We start from the raw sequence: 16,879 nt of genomic DNA, 5'->3' as shown, positions 1-16,879 counted from the left end.
GCCCCCCTCCGAGGACCTGCCTGCGTCGCAGGCCGAGCTCCTCGCCGCGCCCCAAGGCGAGGCCCTGGGGGAGCCAGCCCGGGACGACCCCGCCGACAGCCGGGCCCAGGCGGCTTCCGAAGAGGCGGTCGGGAACGTGGGCAGCGCGGCTGAGGCTGAGCCCCGGGCGGTGGAGAACGGCGACGCTGACGAGCCCTCCTTCAGCGACCCCGAGGACTTCGTGGACGACGTAAGCGAGGAAGGTGAGAGCAGCCGGTGTGTGTGTAGAGGTGTGGTGGGGGGTATAGGACGGGCCGCGCAGGAGTTTGACTTAGGCTGGCTGGATGTGGGGGTGTAGAAGCTCCAGCGAGGGTAACTTGTCTCACAAGGCACCGAGGGAGGAAAGGGTCGCTTCCTTCCATTTGTTGATTTCGCGCGTAGGTGAGAGCCTAGCACCTTTCCTCTTTCCTTCCCCACTCAAGAGAGACAGGATAGAGATTCCCTTGGGAACCAGTCATTTGCAACACAACCAGAAATCTAGGAGAGTCGTGGAGGGCGGAGTTGTGCAGGGGCGGCTGAGTGTAAAGCAGAGGCAGTACTCAGTTTCTGGCCCCCAGAGCTGACCAGCCAGCCCTCCCAAGGGCTGAATCGGATAAAGTTTGTGGCAGTGCCCTTCCCTTCCTTGCAGAATGTCTCCAGGTACAACAGTGTCAAGCAGATCCTATCAGATTCCTATTTGTATTCCCCCTCCTCCCCCGTCTGTCAGACCACTGTTCTTTTGTTGGCAAATAATTTCTTTAGATTTTAGTATTGTTAATTACAGCTTGGTTATCTTGGTTTTCTCTTGGTTAGATTTATAGGCATTATTTCTGCTTCCTGCCTGAGAGCTTGTCTGCTAAAGTGACTTTCAATGATAGCTGATCTCATTTGTCTTTGCTTCGTTTTTAGCCGTTTTAACACTGAGTTAGAATCAGGTCAGCCGGTTTCTCTGCATATTGACTGTGTTAATACTAAAGTGAAAAAAATTAAAACACTGTGGCTGAAGTAGCCAATGTAGGGAACCAGTGCAGACTTGTTAACTTTTAATTTAAACATATGTTTAAAGGACTAGCAGTAACTGACATCATTCTTACTGTACCCTGTTTCATAAGATTAAAAGACATTTTAGCAGGAAAGTACCACCAACTAGTGAAGACTTAGGTACATCTGATTAAGGTAGAGTAATGGTGTTGGTGCAAATTCACAGGGATCATTGTTGACAGGATTTCCACTGGACTCTTCTGCCCAGACCACTGGGCATTTTAACACCAATGTTTGCTTATATTTAAAAATCCAACTTGGCTTTAAAGCTCATTTTTAACCTGGGGGATTCATTAAATTTTTAAAAAGCATTATTTAAGCCCTTTTCACTCACAGATTTATAACATGTGAGTTATTTCCTGAATTGGGGTGTATGACAGAGGATGCCTGTATGAGCACAACTATGGATCCTTGACCAGTCAGTGTATTCTGAGGTGTGGGTCAGCCAGAGTCACAGGTGAGATGCCTCATCCTGAGAAACTAGAACTCAGCTGTCAGCTTTCTTAAGGCCACTTGTTATGGTCTGTAGCTCAGGTGTGTTTTGAGAAGATGTATTGTTCCTTTCCTAAAGGGAATGGGTGTTAAGAGAGCATTCCAGGGAACCAGCAGTTAGCGTAATGGCTATGTCGCTGGACTCCCACGTAGTCGACCGCGGTTAGTGTCCCGGACCCGGTGGCTTAAAACTCACGCCGGGCGCGTGTGCGTGCATGCCCAAGATCCCGAGAGGAGAATGGAGGAGAAGGGATTGCGGCGTGACCATCCCCCCTGGGGGGTGATTTCTCGCTTTCTGTCTCTATGTCTCTCTCTGTCACACGCGCCCTACAGTGAAAATCTCTCAAAAAAAAAAAAAAAAAAAAGAGAGCATTCCAGAGAGTAGCCCAGGCCCTTCCTCGTCTTGCTTCCTTATTCTTTGATATAGATGAGCACCGCTCCACAGTCGCATCTTTTTCTCTTTTTTTTTTTTTTTTTTTTTTTTTTTTGAGATGGAGTCTTGCTCTGGTACCCAGACTGGCTGGCTTCAAATTTGTCCTCTCCTACTCAGTCTCTGAGTAGCTGGGATGGCAGGCACAGGTCACCATATCTGGTCTCACAATTGTATCTTAATCTGTCGCCATCGTTTCAGTTTAATGTTTTAACAGCCTTTGGTATCTGACCAAATAAATACATGATCAGGATTTAACTGAATTACTTCTTTTTTGGCTCATTAAAATATTATATGGGCCCAGCTAAGGTGGCACAGATGGGAGGATGCCACAGCATAATACTGGAGCCACGTGGGAAGCCTGGTTTTGGATCTTTGGTTGACCTGAACATGCAGGGTACTCCCTACCCTACTTGTGATCCCGGCTGCCTGGGGGTAAGGTGCTGTGTGGTGAGACCGTGTCAAGGTACCCCTCTTCATAAGTAAACTTAAAAATACAGTATTTATGTTTATGTCTGCTATTTAGTCTTGAGAAATGTTCCTATCTGTTTTTCCTAGAGTCAGGTGGAAAATCTGTAAACCCAGAGTAGCTGATGCTTGGGCTGGTAATGATCAAGGAGATAGTTCTTGTACATAGTTACTTCCTTTAGTCCTTTCCTATGTGTGGGCAGATTCTAATAGACTAGACACTTTGAGATCATTGGAAGGAGTTCACAGTTTGCATAAATGCCGAACTTTTATTATAAGCTTTGTAAATTCAGATCAGGCTTTACAGGCCATTTAATTGTATGGTGAGTGTGCTTTCAGAGTTACCCAAGGATTTGACTAGTTTCTTTTTTTTTTTTTTTTTTTTGAGAGAGTTTTCACTGTAGGGCGCGTGCGCTCGCCCGACAGACAGAGAGACAGAAAGCGAGAAATCACCCCCCAGGGGGGATGGTCACGCCGCAATCCCTTCTCCTCCATTCTCCTCTCGGGATCTTGGGCACGCACGCCCACGCGCCCGGCGTGAGTTTTAAGCCACCGGGTCCGGGACACGAACCGCGGTCGACTACGCGGGAGTCCAGCGACATAGCCATTACACTAACTGCTGGTTCCCAGGATTTGACTAGTTTCTATGGCAAGGATGTCCGACGGTGCTTTCAACTGCCTTTCTATTTTTTCCCTCTGCTTGTTCTCAATGTAAGTTTCATTGGAAATGTCACTATCATTCCTGAGAGTTAAAAATAATTGAAAATGGGAACCAGCAGATGGCGTAATTGTTATGCCACGGGACTCCTACATGGCCAACTTCAGTTCAAGTCCCAGACTTGGAGGCTTGAAACTCAAGCTGATTCATGTGCATGCGTGCCCCAAATTCTGAGACAGGAATGGAAGAGAAGGAATTGCAGCATGGCCAAACTCCTGAGGAGTGATTTCTCGTTTTCTGTCTGTCTCTGTCTCTAACTCGCAAAATCTCTCTCTTTCTCTCTCTCTCTAAATAAATAAATAATTAAAAATGGTTTATGACAGGACTTGCCTCTTGAAATTAAAAGGGCTTTGGAGCCATCAGGTGACATGGTAGTTCAGGGCATTGGACTCCCACATGGCCAACTGCAGTCTGAGTTCCGAGTCCTGGACCTGGCGGCCTGCTTTCTCACTTTCCCTCCCTCCTTCCCTCTCTCTCTTCCCCTCTCCAGTCAAATTTAAATAAATAAAAATAAAAGTTAAAAAAAAATTAAAGGACTTTTTTCTTTTTGAAAGATCTTTCTAACTTCTTATGAAAAATGTAAAGACAAAAAATGGAGGGATTTACCAGCTGCAGTAGCACAAAGGTAAACCCTGCTACTTGGCAGGCTGAGACCGTGTGGGAGGCCTTGGTTATTGTGGCCTACCTAGAAACTGAGCATGGTGGTGTGCACCTGTAGTTTAAGCATCTCTGGAGATGTTTGACACATGTCTTAAGGTAAATAATTGAAGTCAGTCACCTTAATTTTTGAGAGTGAAGAAATGCTGCAGAGTATTTTCTAACACCTGTCATATTTACCATGTTGAATTTTTTGTTAGAGTGAAAAAAATTAGAGTGATATGTGTGTGACAAGCCACTTTTTAAGCTGTGTGTAAAAACTACCTCTAGTCTCCTTATGGCTATACTTACTGATCCACTTTCATCTGAGTATGCTTTGACAAGAATTTTAAAAGGTATCTTTCTGTTTTGGTTTCTAATCCAAGCTGTCTTACCAGGTTTAGGATTTGTACATAATTTATACTTCAGTTTTACTTCTGTGCTTAGCTCCAGTACAGTGATCATGTATTTTTATTGGTGCTGGGGCTTTATGGTCCAAAGGACTCAAGGCCTGAGACAAGCGTCATAAAACTGCAGTGGGCAGCACCCAAATGACCAAGAATTGCCTAGAGAACCTGCACGCTTCAAATCTGCCTCCCCAGACCTGCTCTTCCAATTTTTTTTTTCTAGTTGATTTTATATCTGTCTTTTCTTCTGTCTCACCTTAACTGACCATTTTATGGAAATAAAGCAATTTAAAGAAGTCTAAGTATTTAAGTTTCAGGTAGTAGAAGCAAGTGGTATGAATGTTAATACACTTTCAAGTTTTGACTATAGTTATAAAAATACTACTACATATTGCTTATTGTGTTCTATGCACTGTCCTGAACATCTACACACACTCTCTCTTTTTTGGGGGCTATAGGACGCGTGTTTTCCCGAGAGAGAGAGAGAGAGAGAGAGAGAGAAAATGAACCCCTATCTCTGGTGAGGAATAGCCATGCCGCAATCCTTTCTCCCTTCTTCTCGGGATTTTGGGCATGTATACACACAAGCCTGGTGAGTTTTTCAAGGAACTTGTACTGTGCTGTCAGACATGTGGGATCCAGCCATCTTAACCTCTGCACCATCTGCTGCCCAGCAGCTGTAGTCTTAATGTCTATAAAATGCCTGTGGTCCAGGAACCAGCAGTTAGCGTAATGGCTATGTCGCTGGACTCCCATGTAGTCGACCGTGGTTCACGTCCCGGTGGCTTAAAACTCACGCCGGGCACGTGTGCGTGCTTGCCCAAGATCCCGAGAGGAGAATGGAGGAGAAGGGATTGTGGAGTGACCATCCCCTCTGGGGGGTGATTTCTCACTTTCTGTCTCTATGTCTCTCTCTGTCTGGTGAGCGCATGTGCCCTATAGCAAAAACCTTTCCAAAAAAATAAAATGCCTATGGTGCATCCTAACAGCCCTGTGAGGCATTTCAGCAAATCAAATACATCATCAGTTGCATAGTGCATCGTTATTTTATGTACCACTAAGAAAGAAAAAAAAATACTGTGGGTTAAACTAGTCTCCTTAAATATGTTTTTACCCTGATTTTGTCTTCTATCAAGGCTGTTGTGATACTGTGGCATATATATTTGGTCTCTGTCCTGGAACACAGCTCCTAAAAACTTGGGCATCTCTAAAGTAGTATCTTTTTGTATGCTGATGAAATGATTGGTCTTTGGGAGCTCCCTTAAAGCCACAAGTTAGATGCTGGTTGCCAAAGGATCCAACCTTGTGATTAGAGGTTGGAATTTTCATCTGCAACCCCAACCTCTGGTCAGTGATATAATCAAGTCATGCCACACAATGAGACCTTCATAAAAACCTGAAAGGATGGGGTTTAGGGAGCTTCCAGATAGCCAAACATGTAGATAGATGTCTGTGGAAGGTGACATGTCTGAAGAGAGGCATAGCTTTATATCCCTTATCACATGCTTTTTCTCTGTGTATTCCTTCATCTGTATCTTGTGTAATATGCTTTATAATAAACTGGTAAACCTAGCATTTCCTGGGTCAAGAGCTCTAGCATCTTAATTGAACTCAAGGAAAGATTTGCAGGACCCCGATTTATAGCCTGTTGGTCAGAAACACAAGTCACGACCTGGGTCTTGGGATTAACATCTGAAGTGGGGCCAGTTTTAGGAGATTGAGCCTTCCACCTAAGGGACCTGTTGCTGTCTCCAGGCAGATAGTGTCAGAATTAAGTTACAGGATACCCAGGCTGGTGAGTGCTGGAGAACTGCTTGGTTTGTGAGGAAAACCTTCACATGGCTTGAATTTTGAAGTGATCTGTGTTGAATGTAAGAGGAAAAAAAAATTAGTTGTCTGTGTCTCTTACAGTATAGTTTTTTTTTTTTTTTTTCAAAGAATACCAAATAAGCAGTTTTTTGGTTTTTGTTTTGGAGAGGTATTTTGCTATAGGGCATGTACGCCACCAGAAAGACAGAGACAGAAAGCGAGAAATCACCCCCCCCCAGGGGGGGGTGGCCGTGCTGCAGTCCCTTCTCCATTCTCTTCTCGGGATCTTGGGCACTCACACACACACACCCCAGCGTGAGTTTAACCTACTAGTTCTGAGACTTGAACTGCAGTTGACTACATGGGAGTCTAGCGACAACGTAGCCATTATGCTATCTGCTGGTCCCTAAACAGTTTTGTTTTTAAACTTATTTGGAAGAAAGTGCCTGGTGGGGGGCTGTTTGCATTCCCCTCACCCCCTTGGTCCTTTTAGAACTTTTTATTAATTGCCAGAGTGCATGCTCTCCCTAGATAGAGACAAAAGAGAAAGCGTCCTCCAGTGGGTGTGGTCACACTACAGTCCTTTTTCTCTTTTTCCATCCTGTTAAAGTACTGAGCATACACACACCCCTTGTGTTTTCTAAGCCTCTAGGACTAGAATTTGAATGGCAGTAAACCACGTGGGATCTGGCTCCATATGTAGAGTGTTTAACTGTTGTACTACCCACTGGCCCTGATTTGTTTTATTTAATTAATTAATTAATTAATTAATTATTTTGAGATTTTTTTTTTGCTATAGGGCGCGTGTGCTTGCCAGACAGACAGAGAGAGACAGAGACAGAAAGCGAGAAATCACCCCCCAGGGGGGATGGTCATGCCGCAATCCCTTCTCCATTCTCCTCTCGGGATCTTGGGCACGCACGCACACACGCGTGCGCGCCTGGCGTGAGTTTTAAGCCACCGGGTCCAGGACGCGAACCGCGGTCCACTATGTGGGAATCCAGCGACATAGCCATTACGCTAACTTCTGGTTCCCTATTTAATTTATTTTTAAGGTCTGGCCATGTCCAATCCTCCTGCCTCAACCTCCCAAGTTGCTGAGATTATACGCCACTGTACCTGGTTTTTAGGTTGGACTGGAATTTGATTCTAGGCCTCCCATGTATTTCCAGCTTGTGGGACACAGTGTCTTAACAGTATTTACCACCAGGACTGGGCCTCATGTTTAAATATTGAACCAAGTGAGAGTCATGATTTCTTTTGTTTACAGTGAAAACATTTAGATTATGCATTCACTTTTTGCTTGGAAATCTGTTCAGTGTGCTAAACTAATATATTAACGTTTTTCTTTCTTTTTTTTTTTAATAAAAAAGGTCATTTGACAAATCTTTCATTCATACAGAATTACTGGGAGATGTACTCAAAGATCGGCCCCAGGAAGCAGATGGAATTGATTCAGTGATTGTAGTGGACAATGTTCCTCAGGTGGGACCTGACCGACTTGAAAAACTGAAAAATGTCATCCATAAGATTTTTTCCAAGTTTGGGAAAATCACAAATGATTTTTATCCTGAAGAGGATGGAAAGACAAAAGGGTAAGTGTGTTCCCATTGCTGAAGTCTCCTTAGTGTATTTCTAAGTGTTAGAGTCATCGTGATGGTCACGTGCTGCAGGAGTTTACTGTGATGGCAATGCATGGTTTTACTACGGCAATTTTATCCTGTTTATTTACAGGCCACCCTCAGCTAGAAGCACTAAGGATTTGGTTGTAGGATCATCAGAGAGAGAAGACGATGTTATAGATCTTTAAAATATATATATTTATTTGTTATTAGTATTTTTTTAAGAGTTTTTTTTTGCCTTAGGGTACATGTGCTTGCTAGAGAGAGAGAGACACACAGAGAGTACTGAGCATACACACACCCCTTGTGTTTTCTAAGCCTCTAGGACTAGAATTTGAATGGCAGTAAACCACGTGGGATCTGGCTCCATATGTAGAGTGTTTAACTGTTGTACTACCCACTGGCCCTGATTTGTTTTATTTAATTAATTAATTAATTAATTAATTATTTTGAGATTTTTTTTTTGCTATAGGGCGCGTGTGCTTGCCAGACAGACAGAGAGAGACAGAGACAGAAAGCGAGAAATCACCCCCCAGGGGGGATGGTCATGCCGCAATCCCTTCTCCATTCTCCTCTCGGGATCTTGGGCACGCACGCACACACGCGTGCGCGCCCGGCGTGAGTTTTAAGCCACCGGGTCCAGGACGCGAACCGCGGTCCACTATGTGGGAATCCAGCGACATAGCCATTACGCTAACTTCTGGTTCCCTATTTAATTTATTTTTAAGGTCTGGCCATGTCCAATCCTCCTGCCTCAACCTCCCAAGTTGCTGAGATTATACGCCACTGTACCTGGTTTTTAGGTTGGACTGGAATTTGATTCTAGGCCTCCCATGTATTTCCAGCTTGTGGGACACAGTGTCTTAACAGTATTTACCACCAGGACTGGGCCTCATGTTTAAATATTGAACCAAGTGAGAGTCATGATTTCTTTTGTTTACAGTGAAAACATTTAGATTATGCATTCACTTTTTGCTTGGAAATCTGTTCAGTGTGCTAAACTAATATATTAACGTTTTTCTTTCTTTTTTTTTTTAATAAAAAAGGTCATTTGACAAATCTTTCATTCATACAGAATTACTGGGAGATGTACTCAAAGATCGGCCCCAGGAAGCAGATGGAATTGATTCAGTGATTGTAGTGGACAATGTTCCTCAGGTGGGACCTGACCGACTTGAAAAACTGAAAAATGTCATCCATAAGATTTTTTCCAAGTTTGGGAAAATCACAAATGATTTTTATCCTGAAGAGGATGGAAAGACAAAAGGGTAAGTGTGTTCCCATTGCTGAAGTCTCCTTAGTGTATTTCTAAGTGTTAGAGTCATCGTGATGGTCACGTGCTGCAGGAGTTTACTGTGATGGCAATGCATGGTTTTACTACGGCAATTTTATCCTGTTTATTTACAGGCCACCCTCAGCTAGAAGCACTAAGGATTTGGTTGTAGGATCATCAGAGAGAGAAGACGATGTTATAGATCTTTAAAATATATATATTTATTTGTTATTAGTATTTTTTTAAGAGTTTTTTTTTGCCTTAGGGTACATGTGCTTGCTAGAGAGAGAGAGACACACAGAGACAGTGAGAGGGAAATTGAGAAATCATTCCCCCAGTGGGGATGGCCACGTTGCAATCCTTTTCTTTCACGTGCCCGGCATGAATTTCAAGTCACTGGGTTCAGAATTTGAACTGAGATTGGCCATGTGGAAGTCCAGTGACATAACTGCTATACTATCTGCTGGTTCCATTATTATTATTGTTATTTTTTAATTTGCTCTAGGGCATGTATGCTCACCAGAGAGACAGAAAGTGAGAAGGCAAGCTGCCAGGTCTGGCACCCCTTGGCCATGTGAGAGTCTAGTGCCTCTAACTTCACACTACCTGCTGGCCCTGAAGTAATGGTATTTTAAGTAGGCTGCTAAATTAGTAAGAAATCAGAGCTTTGTATTTAAGTGTTTGCCATCAGACCAGTAATTGACACAAGATATATCCTTGATAAGGGCATGGATTGTCCTCAAAGCTGGCAGAATTCAGGAAGATCTTGTATATGGATTTTTATTTATTGTAATGTATGCATTTTTTTTTTAAAAAATTATTCATTTGTTACTTGAGTAAATGAGAGCAAGCGTGCATCCCCAGCAGGGTCATAACTATACCAGTTCCAGATCATGTGTGTCTGGAATACCCAGGAAGATCTTGGGACTTGAACCAGAAATCTTCCTGTGTAGGATTGCCTGTGGTGTTCCATTTTTACCATTGTGTCATCATATGGCTCCATCTTTTCTTTTTAATTGCCAGAGAGCACATGTGCTCACCAAGGAGAGACAGGGAGGAAGCACCTCTAGTGGGGTGGTCATGTTGTAATCCCTTCTCCATTTTTCCATCCGATCTGGATTTGGGGCATGTGTACACATGCACCCAGTGAGCTTTACTTTCTTTTTAATTTAACTTCTTAAAATTTTTGTATTTTTTTGGCCAGAGAGAAAAGAAAGTGATAAAGTAAGCCGTCAAGTCTGGGACTTAAACAGTGGTCAGCCATGTGGGAGTCTAACACCCTTAACCACCACGCCACCTCCTGGCCCCCCAGTGTTCTTTTCAAGCCTCCAGTGCCAAGATTCCCAGCCACAGATGGTTGTATGAGATCTGTCTCCCTTAACCAGTAGGCTACAGAGCCAGCCCTCCCTCCCCCAAGTGTGTGTGTATAATAAGTAACGTGTGTGTTTTGTGTTTTTTTTGTTTGTTTGTTTGTCTGTTTTTGCCGTAGGATATGTGCATTTGCCAGAGACAGTGAGAGGGAAAGTGAGAACTCATCCCCCCAAGGGTTTTGATCATGCTGTAGTCCCTTCCTCATCATCCTGGGACTTGGGGCATTCACACACAGACCTGGTGTGATCCTCAAGTCACCAGGTCTGGAACTTAAACCATGGTCAACCATGTGGGAGTCCAGGACTTTAACTACCACGCCACCTGACTAGCCCCTTTGAAAATATTTTAATATTTCTGAAATGGAGATACATCTTATAGTCTAGATGAAAGCGTCATGTTATTGCTTAATCAGTGCTTTTCTGTCCTTAGCATTAACTAAAATAATCTGTGTCTTTTTTTTTTTTTTTTTGAGGGGAGGTTTTTGCCTTAGGGTGCTTGTGCTCACTGGAGAGAGACAGAGACAGAGGGAAAGTGAGAAATCACCCCCTGGAGGAATGGCCTTACTGCAGTCGATTCTCTTCCTGGGATCTTGGGCAGTCACACACACTTGCCCAGTGTGAGTTTCAAGCCACTGAGTGTGGGACTGGAACTGAACTGCAGTTGACCGTGTGGGAATCTAGTGACATAACTGCTGTACCATCTGCTGGTCCCAATAATGTGTGTCTTTTAAAAACAATGGCAGCATAAAATGTATGTTGTATAGTTTTTCTTCGTGTGTTTAATATAAGGTCTTAAGTGTCAATAAGTTGTTTATAATTTCTTTTTAAATATTGTGGTAGTCTGTTCCATTTAACAATTAGTCTGTTTTCCCATTGGTTGACATTTTAATATTTCGAAGTTATAAATGGTCTTGTATATATCTTCTTTTGCACAAGTCTAAGGGTTTCTTAAACCTAGTAAAATTGTTAAGTTGCATAAAATGCCCCCCTTCAAGCCAGCCCTGTATCCTAGTAGTTCAGGGGCCTGGATTTCATACGACTGGCCATGGTTTGAGTACTGGCCCCAGAGACTTGAAAACCATGCTAGGTACTTGTGCATGTGTGCCCCAAATTCAAACAGGATGGAGAAATGGGGGAAAAGGGACGTGGCATGACCACACTCCACTAGGGAGGAGGTGTTTTCTCCCTCAGCCTCTGTCTCTCAGTGTCTCTCTGGCAATTCAAAATGTCTACCTTCTGTGCCACTCAGATTGCACTCTAGAGTGATTGTCAACAATTCATACTTCTACAGCATTAGATGAAAGTTTTGTTGCTCCACAGCGTTGTCAGGCTATTTCTATTAAAATTTCATGTACAAATCAATCTCTGAAAAACAAGCAAACAAAATAGTCTTACTTTTCATAAAAATGAGAAGATGATAAAGTTTTTTTTTTTCTCCCTGCAGGATTTTGAAGTTCAAAGAACTACCTAGAAAGGTTTTAAGTTTCAGAAAAATTATCCAATATAGGTAGTGGTGCGTGTGCTCACTGGAGAGAGACAGAGACAGAGGGAAAGTGAGAAATCACCCCCTGGAGGAATGGCCTTACTGCAGTCGATTCTCTTCCTGGGATCTTGGGCAGTCACACACACTTGCCCAGTGTGAGTTTCAAGCCACTGAGTGTGGGACTGGAACTGAACTGCAGTTGACCGTGTGGGAATCTAGTGACATAACTGCTGTACCATCTGCTGGTCCCAATAATGTGTGTCTTTTAAAAACAATGGCAGCATAAAATGTATGTTGTATAGTTTTTCTTCGTGTGTTTAATATAAGGTCTTAAGTGTCAATAAGTTGTTTATAATTTCTTTTTAAATATTGTGGTAGTCTGTTCCATTTAACAATTAGTCTGTTTTCCCATTGGTTGACATTTTAATATTTCGAAGTTATAAATGGTCTTGTATATATCTTCTTTTGCACAAGTCTAAGGGTTTCTTAAACCTAGTAAAATTGTTAAGTTGCATAAAATGCCCCCCTTCAAGCCAGCCCTGTATCCTAGTAGTTCAGGGGCCTGGATTTCATACGACTGGCCATGGTTTGAGTACTGGCCCCAGAGACTTGAAAACCATGCTAGGTACTTGTGCATGTGTGCCCCAAATTCAAACAGGATGGAGAAATGGGGGAAAAGGGACGTGGCATGACCACACTCCACTAGGGAGGAGGTGTTTTCTCCCTCAGCCTCTGTCTCTCAGTGTCTCTCTGGCAATTCAAAATGTCTACCTTCTGTGCCACTCAGATTGCACTCTAGAGTGATTGTCAACAATTCATACTTCTACAGCATTAGATGAAAGTTTTGTTGCTCCACAGCGTTGTCAGGCTATTTCTATTAAAATTTCATGTACAAATCAATCTCTGAAAAACAAGCAAACAAAATAGTCTTACTTTTCATAAAAATGAGAAGATGATAAAGTTTTTTTTTTTCTCCCTGCAGGATTTTGAAGTTCAAAGAACTACCTAGAAAGGTTTTAAGTTTCAGAAAAATTATCCAATATAGGTAGTGCTGCTGACATTTCTATTTGGGGAAATAGGTTGAAGAATAACCTCATTTCACCAGCAATTTTGTTATATTTTGATTATAATAAATTATCTGAGATCCTTTGTAATTTTGCCTGTTACATACAGTGTTAGGCTGCATTTTTAAAAATTTCTTTCAACTGCTTTACTGAGATCATTTATAATACAGTAAACTTTCATAGTTTTTTGTTGGGGGAGGAGTAGAGGTTATGTGTGCTTACCAGAGACACAGAGGCAGAGGAGAAAGCACGTCCACTCCCTACCTTTGAGGATGGCCATATTGTGATGCTTTCTGCAATCTTTCCCTCCTTTTATGATTTTGGGCATGTAAACACACAGGCCTGGTGTATTTCTCAAGCCACCCGGTCGGGGACTCAAACTATGCTGGATTTTTTGTTTGTTTTTGTTTTTTGTTTTTTGTTTTTTTGAGAGGGTTTTATTTATTTATTTATTTTTTGCTATAGGGTGCATGCACTTGCCAGAAAGACAGAGACAGAGAGATAGAAAGCGAGAAATCACCCCCCAAGGGGGATGGCCATGCCACAATCCCTTCTCCTCCATTCTCCTCTCGGGATCTTGGGCACGCAGGCACACGCGCCTGGCGTGAGTTTAAGCCACCGGGTCTGGGACTCGAACCACAGTCTACTACATGGGAGTCCAGCGACATAGCCATTACACTACTTGCTGGTCCCAAACTATGCTGTTGACCATGTGGGATTCAGGTACCTTAAACACCAGGCCACGGAGCTGGCCCAATTTGGATAGTTTTAAAATTTTTTTTTGTCAGAGTTCATATGTGATTGCCCGGAAGAGACAGGGAGAAAGCACTCCCCAGCTGGGCGTGATCATGCCCCAGTCCCTTCTTTTCTCCATCCGATCAGGATTTTGTACCTGCATGCACATGTGCCTGGCGTATTTTTCAAACTGCCAGGACTGGGACTCGAACCTTGTAATGCTTGACCATGGTTGGCCATTAGGATCTGGCCTCCTTAATCAGTAGGTAATACATCTGGCCCCAGTTTGATAAATTTTGACACTTGTATGAAACCATTACTTGGTCAAGAGAGCAAACTTTGATTAGGTAACTTTTTCATAATTTATGGTTATGAAATTAGAGACCTTGGATCTTCTTGATTGTTTTAAGTTTTTGGTGTGCTCTTTTTTATTTGGTTTGTTTGCTTTGTTTTGTTTTTACTTTTTGCTATAGGGCCTGTACACTCACCAGAGAGAAGGAGGGCAGGGGGGAAGGGAGTAAAAAATCTCCCCTGGGGGTGGCTATTGCCTCAATCTGTCCTCCTCTCAGGATTTTGGGCTTGTATGCATATGTGCCCAGATGTCTTTCAAGTCACCAAGTCTGGGACTGAAATCACATAGTTGGCCATGTGGGATTCAGCCACCTTAATTACTATATCATTTGGCTAGTAACTTGTACCTACTTTGACTGCTTTGTGGACAGGGCACTGTGACGAGCCACAGACATTACTTATGTGGACGTTCATCTGTAGGAAGGTCTCAGGTGTATAGACTGAGACCTGCCTAATCTTTTTTTTTGAAGAGGTTTTTGCTATAGGGCGCATGCACTCGCCAGAAAGACAGAGACAGAAAGCGAGAAATCACCCCCCAGGAGGGATGGCCTCAATCCTTTCTCCTCCATTCTCCTCTCAGGATCCTGGGCACACACGCACATGCGCGCGGCGTGAGTTTAAGCCACCGGGTCCAGGACTCAAACTGCGGTCGACTACATGGAAGTCCAGTGACATAGCCATTACGCCAGCTGCTGGTCCTGGACCTGCCTAATCTTAAAGTATGCACTGGTGAAAAATGCCATTCTTCTTCACTCCAGGTATATTTTCCTGGAATATGCGTCTCCTGCCCATGCTGTGGATGCTGTGAAAAATGCTGATGGTTATAAGCTTGACAAGCAGCACACGTTCCGAGTCAACCTGTTCACTGATTTTGACAAGTGAGTTCAGACTTGCCCACAAGACCAGACATTGGCCTGTGTGTGGGTGGCTCATGCATGGGTGGCACATGTTTGACAGTGGATGCTGGTGGCATTTCACATCTCTGTTGGTCATACCATTGCAGGTATGAGCATCTCTAACACTTGACTTGCAGCACCTCTTACCAGTTTTTACACCAATCAAAACCTTTCCTTATGTGGTTGGAAGAGGATTGTGGTGGTGTGGTACTGCTCAAGTTTAAACCACTGGTAGTTACTATCCTCTTTACTTACCCTCATTCTAGCTATTAATGTTTTACTCAGCAGTGTCTTTTCTTTTCCAGGTATATGACAATCAGTGATGAATGGGATATTCCAGAGAAGCAACCTTTTAAAGACCTGGTAAGTTGTATAAAATCTGTATCTAGGGACCAGCATATGATGTAATGGTTACATTGCTGAAGTCACAGTAGTTGACTGTGGTTCAAGTCCTGGACCTGGTGGCTTAAAACACGCCATCCGTGTGCATGTGTGCCCCAGATCCCAAGAGAAGAATGAAGGAGAAGGGATTGCGGTGTGACCATCCCCCCTGGGGGTCTATTTTGTTTTCTGTCTCTCTGACGAGCACATGTACCCTATAACAAAAAAATCTCTTTAAAAAAAAAAAAACTGAATAATTTTTTTAAAATGATGGAAATCTTATCTTAAGTTGTGAATTCCGGGAACCAGCAGTTAGTGTAATGGCTATGTCGCTGGCCTCCCATGTAGTCGACCGCGGTTCGTGTCCCAGACTTGGTGGCTTAAAACTCACGCCGGGCGTATGTGCGTGCATGCCCAAGATCCCAAGAGGAGAATGGAGGAGAAGGGATTGCAGCGTGACCATCACCCCTGAGGGGTGATTTCTCACTTTCTGTCTCTATGTCTCTTTCTGTCTGGCGAGCGCACGCGCCCTGTAGCGAAAACCTCTCCAAAAAAAAAAAGTTCTGAATTCCTTGACAATTAAGGATGTTGACCAAATTTGTTATATCTATAAGATATGAGTTATGGGGACCAGCAGGTGGCGTGGTGGTTAAGGTGCTGGACACCCCCACATGACTGGCCAGGGTTCAAGTCCTGAATCTGGTGGCTTGCTTTCTCACTTCCTCTCTCTCTCTCACCCTCTTGTTTCTCTGGTAAAACTAAAAAATAAATGAATAAATTAATAAAATAAATAATTATAAAAAAAGATATGAGTTATGAGTTTATTTTGTTTAAAACTAATGAAATGTTATCCCTTTTCATTCCTTTTTTAGGGAAATTTACGTTATTGGCTGGAAGAGGCAGAATGCAGAGATCAATATAGTGTCATTTTTGAGAGTGGAGACCGTACTTCCATATTCTGGAATGATGTTAAAGATCCTGTCTCAATTGAAGAAAGAGCGGTGTGTATTTGCTGCTGTGGGGGCATTACTTTGGACCAGGGGACTTTAAAATGTTTAAAGAAAAATGGAATTAAAGTATAAGTTTATTACGGTGTAAAAAATTTTAATGCATAGTGTTTTCATGATACACATTTTTCATGGATTCTTTATATTTCTTAAAGTAAAACTTGGTTACCATCACAAACTAATGGAAGAGCAAGTATAGTTTTTATTTTCTTGGTGATTTCTCAGAGAAAGCTTTTTCTGTTCCACTTTCAGCTTTGAAATAAGCCATGAGAAATTAATAGATTTCTTAGATATTTCATTTGTTTGTGGGGAAGATTAATTGTAGAAGGAGGGAGTCTTTGTATTTTGTTTTTTGTTGCCTTTGTTTTATTTTATTTTTAACATTGGCACTGCTTATTCTGCAGAGATGGACAGAGACATATGTGCGTTGGTCTCCTAAGGGCACCTACCTGGCTACCTTTCATCAAAGGGGCATTGCTCTTTGGGGAGGAGAGAAATTCAAACAGATCCAGAGATTCAGTCATCAAGGGGTTCAGCTCATTGATTTTTCACCCTGTGAAAGGTAAGCTGTTAGAAAAATGCAAATGGAGTCTTTAATCTTTGTACTTTCTGCCAGTCTTCTACAGAGAATTATTTTAAACTTTTTATTCTGCAGTAATTTTAGACTTAAAAAAATGT

General features: G+C 42.7%; 1 protein-coding gene across 1 annotated transcript in view; it reads left to right on the top strand.

Moving 5' to 3' along the window:
• EIF3B (eukaryotic translation initiation factor 3 subunit B) overlaps positions 1–16,879 on the top strand; it is a gene marked incomplete at its 5' end in the record, with an annotated part of 45,761 nt that continues 28,882 nt past the window's right edge. The window contains 6 exon segments of the mRNA XM_014583950.1: positions 1–242; positions 7,422–7,614; positions 14,676–14,795; positions 15,119–15,176; positions 16,067–16,195; positions 16,606–16,763. Coding sequence (XP_014439436.1) covers positions 1–242; positions 7,422–7,614; positions 14,676–14,795; positions 15,119–15,176; positions 16,067–16,195; positions 16,606–16,763 — 900 coding nt within the window.

This window comes from Tupaia chinensis, unplaced genomic scaffold (assembly GCF_000334495.1).
Source record: "Tupaia chinensis unplaced genomic scaffold, TupChi_1.0 Scaffold145208_1, whole genome shotgun sequence".
Classification (NCBI taxonomy): domain Eukaryota; kingdom Metazoa; phylum Chordata; class Mammalia; order Scandentia; family Tupaiidae; genus Tupaia; species Tupaia belangeri.
The sequence above is the reverse complement of the archived record's forward strand: the minus strand, read 5'-3'. Positions and strand labels throughout refer to the sequence as shown.